The 13661-nt window shown below is 43.8% G+C and overlaps 2 protein-coding genes across 4 annotated transcripts; one reads left to right on the top strand and one right to left on the bottom strand.

Annotated features, from left to right (window-relative positions):
* Positions 1-4255: 4255 nt before the first annotated feature.
* LOC115047159 (uncharacterized) lies at positions 4256-10242 on the bottom strand. Of its 3 annotated transcripts, none has more exons than XM_029507921.1 (6): positions 10100-10242; positions 8873-9056; positions 8304-8407; positions 5507-8206; positions 4832-5046; positions 4256-4724 (listed from the first exon to the last, which is right to left on the bottom strand). In XM_029507921.1, exons 2-6 carry the CDS (start codon positions 9054-9056, stop codon positions 4613-4615), a joined length of 3315 nt encoding a protein of 1104 aa, XP_029363781.1. In that variant the 5' UTR covers positions 10100-10242; the 3' UTR covers positions 4256-4612. The 3 variants fall into 3 exon arrangements, with proteins under 3 accessions (XP_029363781.1, XP_029363783.1, XP_029363782.1); XM_029507923.1 differs by having other exon boundaries at positions 10105-10242; XM_029507922.1 differs by having other exon boundaries at positions 8873-9059; positions 10105-10235.
* Positions 10243-10788: 546 nt separating this feature from the next.
* Positions 10789-13661, top strand: phb (prohibitin). Its single transcript, XM_029507924.1, has 7 exons — positions 10789-10994; positions 11513-11606; positions 11800-11961; positions 12065-12207; positions 12307-12423; positions 12511-12606; positions 12692-13661. Exons 1-7 carry the CDS (start codon positions 10836-10838, stop codon positions 12902-12904), a joined length of 984 nt encoding a protein of 327 aa, XP_029363784.1. The 5' UTR covers positions 10789-10835; the 3' UTR covers positions 12905-13661.

Genomic DNA, 13661 nt, shown 5'->3' with positions numbered 1-13661 from the left:
ACATGCACACTCTGAATGTGATGAAAGGGCCGCTGTCACGCTGAGACAGTGAAGCGCCTGAAACGAGCGAGTTAAGAAGGTGAATACCAGGCCTTTCTCCTCGGGATCAGATCCGTCCCTGATCCTCCTCGAGGCATCTCACGGCTTTCTGCTGCTTTCACAGCGGTCACCCGCCTGTCCATCACCCTGACCCGAGAGAGGAGAATTCGATTCAAAGCTGGCGTCCACACTTTACCTCCTTTCCTTCTCTCCTCTCTCTCTCTCTCCCTCCTCTTTCCATTTCCCTCTCTATGGTCGGCATAGCAACAGGCGCCAGGCTCGTCAGAGATGGCACCGCGGTCTGTTTCTCTGACTCCCTCTCCCCCGTCTCTCTCCCTCTCTGTCTCTTTTCTGCCTCCCTAACTCTGTGTTTGCAAACAGTCGGTGCTTTGGAGCAGTGTTTCAACAGGTGTCAAATATATTAAGAGGTTCAGATGTTTTAAATGAGGAGGATGTTTTCACACCAGTCTGAAATTGAAACCATGCATTGATAGTGGTGTGCCATTAGGGGCCAGCAGCACACCACTCCCCCTAATGGCCAGTATGAGTCCTGTCTGGCTGGTGTAAAAAGAATAATCCAAAGTGCTCCATCGCAAATCCCTCTGGATGTGACGCTAAATCTTTCATGTCGGTGGATATAAACTCTTAAACCTTAGACGCTGATCTCCCTGCCTGTCTGCCTGTCCGCCTGTCTGCGAGCCCGGCCCTGGGGTTGAGACTTAGATGGTGACTAGTGACTTTGTAAAAAAACAAAAAGAAAATGGAAAAAAAAAAAAGAAAAGAAAGAAAAAAGTTGTTGTGTTAGCATGAGTGGCCTCCCTCATGTGCTGTGTGTGGTGTGCCATTGTGTGTGAAGATGTGTGTGTGTCCTCAGGTCGTTTGTCAGGTTTTAAAAGCACCCACCCCGACTCCTGCGACAGCCACCCCACCTCCGACCCCTTCACACTCCTCCGCTACAAATATGATGTAGCTCCCTCCCCCCATTCTCTCTCTCTCTCTCTCTCTCTGCCCCCCCACCCCCCCCCCCCCCCCCCGTCTGATAAGAGGCCTGTGTTACGAGGACAGTTGGTATTAGTATTTTGCACTCTGCTCGCTGATCTTAATGCACTTACAAGCATGGCAGTCGCACTCCAGTCTCACGCAGGCTTTGATTCTGCTCCAGGTCTGCGGCCTGTTTCCCATCATCCACTCCCCGTGCATCTGCTGAAGCTCATTTAAAGCACAGGTGGCACACACACACACACACACTCATTTTCAGCCTGCCAGTCCCTGTCCAGGCCAACTTCTCCTGGGTGGCAGCTAAAAATCAAAGCATTCATCCATCCTTGACTGTGGGAAGTAAAATATGGCGTGAACTTGGCTGGAGTGTGACCGCCATGCTGGTGTGGGGAGTGACTGTGTCCTGTCAGCCTCTGGTTAGTGTTCTGTTCTAATCTGCTGGGCTCCCTTTGTGAACCTGTGGACGGTGCTTCTGTTCAGAGTGCCATGTGAGAAACAAACGCTTCAGTAAAAGAAAAAAAAAAAAAAAAAGGATGTTTTACGTGATATGTTACTTTAATTTACCTTTATATTTTCATTTGTTGTTTTTTTTTTTTGTTTTGTTTCTTTTTTTATTTTTGTTTTGTTTTTGTTATCCAAGGGTTTAAAGTTCAAAGCTCATACTCTTTACATGGGGACCTGCCAACCTGCACTCCTTTTAAATGTGATAAAGTCTTTCTGTTGGTCTGAACCATGTGTGCCAAATTGTATGTATATTCCTCTGTCAATGCTTTGAATATTAACAGTGCATAAAAATAGATATGAAGAAAATTCTGTTTTTTTGGATGCATTTCCATCAACCTTGAAGAAAAATGGAAATACAAACGAGTTGTCAGTGTGTCGTATTTGTATCCCCAGATGCTCATGGATGCTGGCAGAATTTTTGCTGCAGTTTACAAAACGCTTAAGACAATTTGTAGTTTTTGATTGGTTGGAGTCTTTCTCAAGCGAAGGCCTGCACTGTGCCTCTCTCCTTGCACACAGCTTACCTCAGTCCGAGGCACCTCCCTCCATGTTTATGTCCTTTTCACTGTGTTTTACCAGCTCTTATATCACGTCGGCCGCAATAGGTTGACTCTTCCGACTTGTTTACAACCGTAATATCAGTATCACAGTGAGAAGGAACTGGACAAGGTGCATTGAAGGTTCAAAACTCCACCAAAAGACATGTAGATTCACAAATTGCAAAATTCCTCCTATTCCAAAGCTCCATGAAATTCCTCTCTATGGATTTCTGTTCCTTTCAGTTTGTTTCCAGATGGCTTGTATAGCAAGCAAAGGAGCAGATGTTTTTGCAAAGCTGTTGCAGGGATGCGATAACTGTAATACAGCTGCCTATTGGCTGATCGCAACTCAGCGGTAGCCTGCCCCAGACACAACATTTCCGCTTTACAGCTGATCTCAGTTCACTCAAGTATTATGAGAACGGTTCCAGTTTTCCTGTGCTGCATCCGCAGAGCGCCCTGGCCGGTGCAACAGTCGCCGTCCGGCAGGAGCAGCAGCAGCAGCAGCAGCAGCAGCCGACCAGCCAGCCCCTCTCCCTATCAAACCCTTTCACATTCATTGCAAATAAAACACTACTCTGACATCTGGAATTTCAAATTGCATGCATTCATCTGCATGTGGAAAACAGATTACATTTTTTTTCTCTCTTCAATATTTTCCTCTTGGTTCTTTTAAGTTAAGATGCCTTTGAGATGAACTCAATCATTGGGGGGGGTTGGTGTTTCATGCCTGGGGGATAGGGTTAGACCGGGTCTGTTGGTTCAACTTAAGCGCACCCCCCCGCCCTCAACTCTGGCTGGCTGCCTGAGAGCTTTTCCACCACAGTGAAGCTGCAATGTATGTCATCTTGAAATGGTTTCCCAGTCATTCCAGACACTTATGCAAGAATACTTAGCAACTCAAAAAAAAAAAGAAAGAAAGAAAGAAAAACTGTTTCCAGGTAAAAAAAAAAAAATACAGTGCTAACTTTGAGAACATTTGCAGTTTTAGATTTGACTTGGCTAATTAACTCTTGTAGATTTAGATCAAAAAAACACACTAAGACAATGAGTGTAGTATTTCCAAAATAGTTACTCCTCTGTCTGTCTTGGCTTGTATAGCTGACGTCCCTTACAGGCACCCACCATTGAGCTTTGGGGTGGTTTTCTTTCTCTTTTTATGGTTTCTCAGGTCATTGCAAACAACAGTTTTTCATCCACCACTTGATTTTGCATTCAAGTGCAAACACAACATCACTCTGTTTCATTTAGTTCACTGCACAAACTGTCACATCAGCTTTCCTTCACTCCATCTACGTTTGGTGTAAGCTTTAGTATCGCAAGTCGAAACGAGGGTTGGCTCTGTCGGAGGGTTAAATACAGAGCCACTGTGTTCACTCATCCACACTCAGAACCCAAACAACCACATCTGCCTGCAGCTATTGTTTCCTTAGCAGTCATTTTAAAGGTATTTTGCAATGCAGCAACATCGCAGTAACATTGCAGAGATGCTAAGAAAGTACAACCTGGCTGGGCTTGTCATGTACAATACATTAGGATGCATGTTTAGCTGACCAGAAATTAACGTGTGCGTGCGCCTGTGTGTGTAGAGCTCGTCGTCTCTCTTCATGTTAGTTCAGTAGTAGTCATGTCGTGGTGTGGTTTCAGGGAGTAGGAATGACCTTCCAGTCGTATCAATTTGCCAGCTGATGATGCCAATCTACTGCCTGCCCCCTCCCCTCGCCCCCTTGTGCCCCCTGACTCCCCATCCTCACCTTCAGCATGGGTGCTGTCATGGCCAGCTGGTGCTTTCATGGTACACCTTAACCTATCTCTGGGAATGCTTCAGAAACTCACTTCACATCCACCACGCTGCACACCTCCTGTTAGAATTCAGTAACCATTGGTGATTTTCTACAAGGCATACCCAACAGGTTGATTTCTGGGCTAGTGCGCCGCTACTCTGTCCTTCCTTGTGTTGTTTTTCTTCCTGGTTGCAAACACTCTTCTCGTCTCGACTTTGTTTTTTAAACCCTTTGAATTGATGCTGCTTCTGTGCTTGACTCTGGGTTTACTGCGTGGTGCCATGTTGTCCACATGGCCTCTAGAGCTTGTAACGCTTCAGTGTGTAATGTTACCATATGCCTTACATGTTTTCCAGGACTAATAAAAAAAGCATAACAAAAAAAAGGCCATAAGATGTGCTTTTTTTTATTTCTGTGCCCATTCTTTTGACAAAATCTTCATATAGTAAAATTATTAATCTCTCTAACTCTTCTTAAAACAACACAGTGTGGTACAAAATGTATATCTAGGCACATTATACAGGAGAAAATGCATTGTACAAAATAAGCTGTTTGGGGAAAGTTTTGCTGGTGGTTGGTCTCAGTGGTACGTGAAAGCAGTGGGGCCAATTATAAAAATCCAAAATAAAAAAAAATCCAAAATAGCTGCAATGAGAATCTCCTATTTTATCTCAATAAAAAATATATATTAACATATACATCATTGACACATTTGAATAGATTAGGAGTTTAAAACTATATGTGCACTCATTTGCTGGTGTTCTTCTGTTCATAAGATTTGGCTGATGGCTCTTCAAGCCCATAGTAGCTCAACACCTGAGATAAGCGACTCAAGTAAGTGGAATCTGGATAGCCGTTCCTGGGAGACAAAAAAAAAGAAGACGGCTCATTTCAGATATACATGGCCTCTTGTGTGTGACCTTCTATCCTGCAGCTCTGTTAGACATTCCCATTGGCCTCACTCACCCTGATTTGCCTCCCTGTAGGCTGGTCTTGTGAGGGATGCAGTCCCAGGTGGCCTTAGCCCCGGCCTCTTTGCCCGTCACTGTGAAGGTGAGTCCCTGCCTGAAGGCTTTCTCCAGCCTGGGCAGCAGCTGTAGATTCCTCATCTTCTCGCAGTCAGGAAGGAAGGCTTCAAATTGCCCTCCCTTAAATGGTTTTCCTGGAGAAGGGTGACCCTTCTAGCAGGGCAGGACGCAAAGAGCAAAGTCGTAAATAAAGCCTCATGACATTGCAATGCATGAACTGAACACAAAGTCCGATTTTTAAAGCTCCATGATGCCGTGACTTCCAGTCTGTTGTGTTTTTGATCCATCTCACGATAAACAATTTTGTGCTGCCTGTTGCTTGCGAGTCACGGCAGGCCAAGAAAAATGTATTTAGACTGCCACATTACATGTAACAGAAATCCTTGCTTGCTGTGCAGCTCTACGAAATCTAGGATCAACACTCTGAAAGGTGCCAGGTTAGGCGAACAATGCTAACGCTAAAGCAATGCAGAACTCCAACAAAAGTTAAAATTAGGATATATTTTACAGCAATGGTCTTCTTAGTTACTTCTGTGAAGTAAAACAGTTAAAACTACAGAATACCATGGTGTTAAAGGTCTCACTTCTATATATATATATATATCTCACTCACCCCTTGAATGCCATCAGGAATGTTGTAAGTGATCTTGATAGCAGAGTCCTTTGTGTGACCAGGAACATTGATGTCCAGTTTGGAATATCTCATTTTTCCCCTTATGCCCTGGGGTGTCAGATCTGTCTCGAAACAAACTTTGCAGTGGACGTGAACTGTGTGCAGACATTTTGAGCACATAGAAGCCCCACACTTAGATTTGCTCGCTGACATTGTATTGTCCCCACACACACAGATGGAGCCCAGGTCTCCCTGTGCCGAGGTGGATTCTTCTGCGGTGTTCTGGTTCTCGCCTTGTCTTTGCTGTGAACTGCTCTTTTGGGTAGAAGGTGTGATTTTCTCTTTCATTACAGCTGCAGCTTTTTCACTACGAGCGGATGTTGACCCAACTCCATTCACACATGTTACATTTCTCTTGTTTCCTGACTCGGTTTTGAGTCTATCAGTCTCTGATGAATCTGCAATTTTCACTTTCTCTTTAATGACAGGGTCTTTCCTCGCTGATGGATGGCTACTGGATCTGTTCACAAGCTCTGTCTCACAGAAGTCATTCATCCGGTTTGTTCTCCTTTCCTGACCACTGCCTGGCTCATCAGCTTTGCCTATTTGGCTCTCTAATATCACCTTATGATTACTTTTAGACTGCAGACTGACACTTTGCTCTTCATTCATTTGTAAAGCAGCAGACGGATTCCAGTGGGAGGCAGACAGGCAAGACAAGTTCTGTTGTTCCGCTATTTCTGCAACATCTCCAGAAAATACCTCCTGCAATGTGGCACCAACCTGAGAACATAACTTTTTTGGACCAAAAAGGATTAAGCTCTTGTTCAAAATCTGGATAGTAACCTTCTTGAAGCGACTTTGCACCTCAACACAACAAGCCTGTAAAGTTTCATCAGCGGGATCAGTGACACCAAGTGCCGACAAGAGCAGCTCCTGGACAGAGAAGTCTACGCTGACCGACTCGACCAGCTTCTGTAGACCCAGCTGGCAAGAACTGACTTTGGACGAGTTTGCCCCTCTTATGGTGATAGTAACATCACCGCTACTGTCTGGGCGGCTCTCTCTGATTTGGACATCAGAAGTCAGGTCATCCACTCGGGTGTTATAGGCTTCTTTTATGTGCTGCCACATCATCAAGGAAACTGTAATCTCTGCACTATGGACTTCAGGTTTGTCCCTCACTGTTTGCATACTGAAGCTCGAAGACCTGGCCCTGGCTCTGACTGCAGACTCGTCATGACTCTTCTGATTCATTACCTGAGCTTTTTGCTGAGGTGTTCCTGAGAAACTACTGGCACGCTTCAAAGTGGATCCAGACCCTGCAGGTGGAGGTGTTGTATTTCCTGACAAACTGGCCTGAGCACCACCAAGAGGCGGCATTGAAGTCTTGGGTCGAGTACCCGCTAAATTTGAGTTCAAGGTTGAAAATGAATATGAAGGATCTCCACCTTTAAATAAGATATCATCTCCAGAGTTTTGGGTTTTTGCTCTGGAGACCTTTTCACCAGAAATCCCTGCTGCTTCCGACAGGACGTCATGCCCTAACATTGGCCCAATACGTATTTGTCTACCAGGAGCTGACATCCCTCGTAAAGTAAAGTCAGTTGGCCTACTGCCTAACCGAGCTGCTAGCTTGTACCTTTTGGTTCCTTCAGCTCTCCTCTCATCGTCCTCCAACCTCTGTAGCCGATTAATTCTATCATCCAGAGACCCTTCATTGGTGGTTATGGTGAAAGGGACTCTCACCTCATGAGCAGGACTTGAATCATATGGCGAATAGCCAAGGGAATTGGCTACGTCGTCCTTTTTAACACTGGCTTTGTCATGGTCCAGGAGAAGGTATTGCTTTGCTTCAGACACGTCACTGCTGTTCCCAATAATATAAATGTTTCTATCATCCTCACTCAGAAGAAGCTTGGGAAGTCTGTGATTCAAGTTTTCTATCGCTTTTTGCAGTCCTCCCCTGGGGGACAGGATAATCTTCGGGAGCTGAGCTCGTCGGATCTTGGTCTCGTTCTCATGGTAAAGCCTACTTATTGCCTTCCGGGCCAACACCAGGCGGTCCTGGCCACCCTCTCCTTCTCCTGTTGCAACATGCAGAAACAGAGTAGTCAACCCCTGGTTTGTCATGTCCACAACCTCAACACCATACTGACTAAGGATGTGGTGGTATTCCTTCCTGCAGTGTTTCTGCAGATACTGGAACATGTCAGCATCTACAATTAGTGAGAAATCCTCCTCTGAAGTGGTAGGATGTCCAGGGAACTGCAGAGCTGCTCCCTCTGTCTGGCTAGCATCTTCCCAGCTATTAACACTTGGTGTCTGGTCTCTCTGTGAGTTTGAGTTATACTCATCGGAAAGCTTGCTAGTGTGGCCTTTCTTGCTTTTTTCTCTTTGCTTGTAAGCTTTCTTGCTCTGATCTTCTGACTCCTGAGTATGAGGCTTCTTTGCTGACCTGGAGCCATCGGGGCCAGGCTGACTCGGCTCTCTCTTTTCCTCTGACTGTGGCCCTTCAGTCTGGCCAAGTAATTGGGCCAAGGCAGCCTGAACCTTTGAGTAGGGGCCATGCAATGTACAGAACATCTCTGTATCATAGTTTATCTTGATGTCAGGGTGGCTCTTCAGAAGGCTTGTCAGCGCTAATATTCCCCCAGGAAGCTGGCTGTAGTTGACAGATGCTGATAAACTAAGGATCACCTATGATTGCGGAAGAAAAGAGGTAATGTAGATTCATAAATTGTACCGTATATTCAATATCAGTTCACATATTTTCCATCAATCCAGTAAAACATACCTTGTCTGGGTCCAGGCTTTCATGATGCTCGGTTACAACGAGTTTATATGATTTCCCATCCACTTCCAGAATGTGTCGGCTCTTTTTAATAACTCTCTGTGCCACTGTGTGAGAGAGGTCGGCAGAAGGAAATCAATCTGTCTGTGAAGCATCCTGACTAAGCACTTTCACCGCTAGCCACTCCATTGACTTGCATGCCAACACTCCAGCTGAGTGTAACTCACCGGTGACAGCCAATACACTGTGATACCTTACTTTTATTTTTGCAGCTAGATTTTAGTGTCTTTAGAGTGAAAGTTAATGAAGCCTTTTATGTTGTACCCTGAAATCTACATGTTGATGTGGCTAATATAGTCAATATTATTTTCCCACCAATGTGTCAAGTCAATTCAATTCAAATTGGCTTCATTAGAACAGGAAGCAGACATTTGCTTTGCCAAAGATAGTGTGAAATAACAACAACAAAGGGAAAAGGTCTCTGTAATAGAATCAATTAATTATTCAGACCCCCACCCACCTCCCCCCACACTTAAAATGCACAGACATGCACACAGCCTGACCCCACCAACCTTCACTGTCCTCGAAGGTGATGAGGGCCGAACAGGGTGTCTCTTTGACAATAGAGACAAGGTCTATTTCCCCTCCTCCATTTTTGACCCTCAGGAAGTGGATAATTAGCTTGTCTTTCAGTCTGTCATCCTCAATGTCTGTGGGCAGACCACTCACCCTCACGGTCCTGCCCTGCTCTGCCATCTGCTGGGAGAAACACAACCACTGTTATGGAGGAGAAACTCTCAGAGCGACCGGAGTAAGACAGCAACGCTGGGAATGTCATGTGTCTGCAAAAGTTGTGAGTTTGTGGACAATAACATGATGGTGACAAAGAAGCCAAAGCACTGATGCCTCTTTAAAAGGCTGTTAATGTGATCATTCAGCAATCATGCAAGACCAGGCCCCACCCTTGCAAATACAAAAAGGAGGCATATTTGATAATAGAACACCCTCTATTGGGGGTTTCTAGGACACTGCATCAAAAATTTCCATTTTAGCTCAATGCCATATTATTGAAAAAAAAAAAAAAACATTAAACAATCACAGCCAATCTGAAAATTATTTAGGTGTCTCCTACAAATCAACTAAAGCTGGATAGTTAAAACAATGAGAGGACAGGACAATATCATGCTTTGAGAGCTGATTTTTGAAAAGATAATGAGAAATACACTGAAATATCTACACTTTGTTGTAAAAAAAAAAAAAAAAAAAAATATATATATATATATATATATATATATATATATAGCTAGTAATCGCCCGGGCATCTTGTATATAAATATGTAAAATATATCTTAACATGCGCAGATTTTGACCGATGATGAAGTCAACGCCCCTTCTTCCTCCTTCCCACCCTACTTTTGATTTTGATTTCTACAAACTGGCAAAAAATAAATACAGAAAGAAACAAAACAAAACAATTGAGCTGCTCGAAAAGCAGCAGCGTTGTTGCCTGGTTGTTGCTTTTCATCCAACACACGACGTGTGTTTGTAATCACGGCACATTACGCTCAACTCTAAAGTGTGAATCTGCAGCCAACCCGCTCAGACATGCGAGAAATGCTGAATGTTTACTGTCGCAGAAGAGATAGAGAGAAAGCCACATTGCTGAGCTGCGGGTCAAGGAAGTGGAAAGAAAGTCAAACACATCTGAACTGACAGTCTGCCAGCTGCACCGTGGACGGGCCGTGCGTGTGATCTCTCTGCGTTATAAAGGATTTCTAAGACACGGAATCGATACCGACCTTACCGATGTTTCATGGGCGATTTCTCTCTATCTCTCTGAGACCGTCACACTTTTTGAAGCCATGGAGGAAAAGTGAAAGTACGAGTTCACCGTGTCAGCGCGAGGAGGCGACCGCGTGCCCTCCTGTGGACCCAACCACTCAGTGTCACTGTGATCTGTGCAAAGTTACAAGATCCAGGAAATCAGTCTACTTTCTATTTAGATTTCTGAAAAAAAAAACAAAAAAAAAAAAACACAGCAATATTTTTTAATCATCGCACTTATTTGACAGCTTGTTATGCAGATTTATTTAATAAATAAAATATGAAGTATTTGAGTCTTTCACCATCACAAATCCTGTAAGTAATAAGCAATTCTACTTTTGCCACTCTGAATGTATTTAATGTTAATAGCTTTTGTTCTGGTACTTTAGATGTGCTCAATTAATAAATGCATACAATATATAACTTCATTATTTGAAGTATATAACTGTATTTTCTTACTTCTTCATTCGTATGACTGACAGGTCTTATAACAAAGAGACTAAGGCTGACAATTTGAAAAATAATTAGATTCACGGAGAAATCAAACGAGTGCGCTCTTCGTCTTCTATTTTTACCACTAAATTTGACAGCAAACGTTTAATTTATTCTACTTACGGTGGTTAAAAGGAATTTAATGGTTATTTTACACCCATTTATTTGCTCAATTAAAGTTTAACAACAGTGAGTGGCAGTAATGTGCCATTAAATTTAATGTGCACCACTTCGATAAAAACCGTAGAAGAAGAAGGACCCCTTTTGTCCAATCGGAGGCGCCGTTGCTTCATCCGGTGCGCAGGCGCAGTAGAGCAGGTATTTCATGTGTTGTACGTCGTGTCCGGTGGAGGTCACAGACATCTGAGAGAAACCGAGGTGAGTTATAACTCTCAGCGAGGATTCATCCCAGCTTTGTTTAAAATGCACGTCTATGTGTGTTTAGAGTTTTCTGCAGAAGTTATTGGTTCGTAGTTTTTATATTTAGCGTGATAGCTCAGCTGTTCAGTAAGTCCATCCGGGAGCGCTAACACGCGCACCCGGCGTGCTTTCTGAACTCTGCCGACACAGGCTTTAATTTGGCGTCAGTAAAAGTCACATGTTTCATAAGAAGCGATTTATGTGTCGTGATCTGTAAATTTCATTGCTCTGGTCGGTTAGCTTAACTCGCCAGCTGTCTCTGCTCAAGGCTAGCTGGCGAGCTAATGCTAACTGGAAAGCTAGCAGCCCCCCCCCCCAAACCTTGGCATCACTCTGTCCAAGGCCAAAGCCTTTGTTTTTCTCATGGAGAGATTTAACCTGGCAGCCCAAGACAAATGGTTAACCCTGCGTAGGAGTACTAATACCAGCCTTTTACTGATAGTTTTAACCTCTTGTCTCATCCTCATTCCCTCCAGGTTGCTGTCATGGCCAAGTTGTTTGAGTCCATTGGGAAGTTGGGGTTGGCCCTCGCCATCGGTGGAGGAGTCGTGAACTCTGCCCTATTTAATGGTCAGTACATGCCTTTGCACATTACGTAATCGTTGAATTAATTGTTCTTTTTATATTTCTCGACAAAGACAGATTACTGATTTTAACATCAAATATGTAACATTTGTTAGTGGCAGGTTATCCATTTTAAAATGTGTATGCTGTCTTTAATCACTAAATTATGTGAGCGATCAATAAGTCTTTCTTTCTACAGTTGATGCAGGGCATCGGGCTGTGATATTTGACAGGTTCAGAGGAGTGCAGGATGCTGTTGTGGGTGAAGGAACCCATTTCCTCATTCCCTGGGTTCAGAAACCTATCATCTTTGACTGCCGTTCCCGTCCACGCAACGTGCCTGTCATCACAGGCAGTAAAGGTACATCAATAAGCTGCTCAATTCTCATGCTGATGCATGATGATTATTTTAAAGTAGGCTTATATGTGCCATATTACTTACCTTTGAACCACACACCCCACAGATCTGCAGAATGTAAACATCACATTGCGTATCCTCTTCCGGCCGGTGACTACCCAGCTGCCACGTATTTTCACCAGTATTGGTGAGGACTATGATGAGAGGGTGCTACCATCCATCACCACAGAAGTCTTAAAGGCTGTAGTGGTGAGTGTCAGGGTTCTTTGTGATTTCAAGTTGACAATGGGTAGATAAAGAGATATGTAAACTATTGTATGTGCTTTTTGTCTGTTTTCTTCACTACAGGCTCGATTTGATGCTGGTGAGCTCATCACCCAGAGAGAGCTTGTGTCTCGGCAGGTCAGTGAAGACCTCACAGAAAGAGCCTCAACCTTCGGCCTCATCTTGGATGATGTTTCATTGGTATGTTTTGATGATCATTTTATGTTTCGAATGTGGCAGTTGTATGTTGTGGATCGTAGAGGAAACAAATCTTTTGTGTTCTTTCAGACACACTTAACCTTTGGCAAGGAGTTCACAGAGGCTGTTGAGATGAAACAAGTGGCCCAGCAAGAGGCAGAGAGGGCCCGCTTTGTTGTAGAAAAGGTATTTCTTTTACCATACAATTATCATCCATGCAAGAATACTTACTTTAAAACTAACAGTTAATCTGTAAATTCTTATATTCTAGGCAGAGCAGCAGAAGCAGGCTGCAATCATCTCAGCAGAGGGAGACTCTCAAGCTGCCTTGCTAATTGCCAACTCCCTTATGGAGGCTGGCGATGGTCTGGTGGAGCTACGTAAGCTGGAGGCAGCCGAGGACATCGCCTTCCAACTCTCTCGGTCCCGCAATGTCACTTACTTGCCCTCAGGACAGGGTACGCTGCTCCAGTTGCCCCAGTGATGACATCGAACCCCATATTTACCCCACTACATGCTGTCTCCAGTCATAACATGGGCCGTTGAAGGAATGGTTGATGGATTTAATCAAAGACTCTCCCAACTTCACACACACATTCCTCCCACTCTTTCTCTAACCAACTCGGGACTCAGCTCTGCTGATAGCAACATGGTGGGAGACAAAGTGAGAGGTCTTAGTTGGACGCATTTATGAAATCCACATATGCGTCAGGAAGTGGAGAGGAGTTAATCGCTTCCTCTGTGGTAACCTATACATATGTAGTACTTTTTTTTCTTTTTTGAGAAGAATTAACAATGCAGTAAATTCTCTAAATATTTGTCTTTACTACATTGTTTCAGATTCACAGCATTGCATGTGTGGAAAGCATCTGAATGAGTTTGAAATCAAGAGAAAACTGATTCCTTAAAACAGGAGCTGATTTGTCAATTAAAGCTCTTAACCCTGTCATTCACACTATAAGAATTGACAGATTATTGGAGAATGATAATTTGAATTTCATTGTGTTGTGACAAGATAGATGGATAACATTTCTGATATGAGTCTGCTCTCTTGCAAAATGTCTTCATTTATGATAATGCCACCTTCAGTCAACTGGTTGTGCCTGTTCAGAAAATAGATATTGATTCTTCGTTCTCTGCTGTTGTCGCTGTGTGTTCAGTTTGTGCAGAGACAGTATAAGGCCCCATGTGTCTGAAATAAATCACCTTAACAATAAAATGTCTTTCTACTTCCTACTGGT

The sequence above is a fragment of the Echeneis naucrates genome, chromosome 8 (genome assembly GCF_900963305.1).
Source record: "Echeneis naucrates chromosome 8, fEcheNa1.1, whole genome shotgun sequence".
Taxonomy (NCBI): Eukaryota; Metazoa; Chordata; class Actinopteri; order Carangiformes; family Echeneidae; genus Echeneis; species Echeneis naucrates.
The sequence above is the reverse complement of the archived record's forward strand: the minus strand, read 5'-3'. Positions and strand labels throughout refer to the sequence as shown.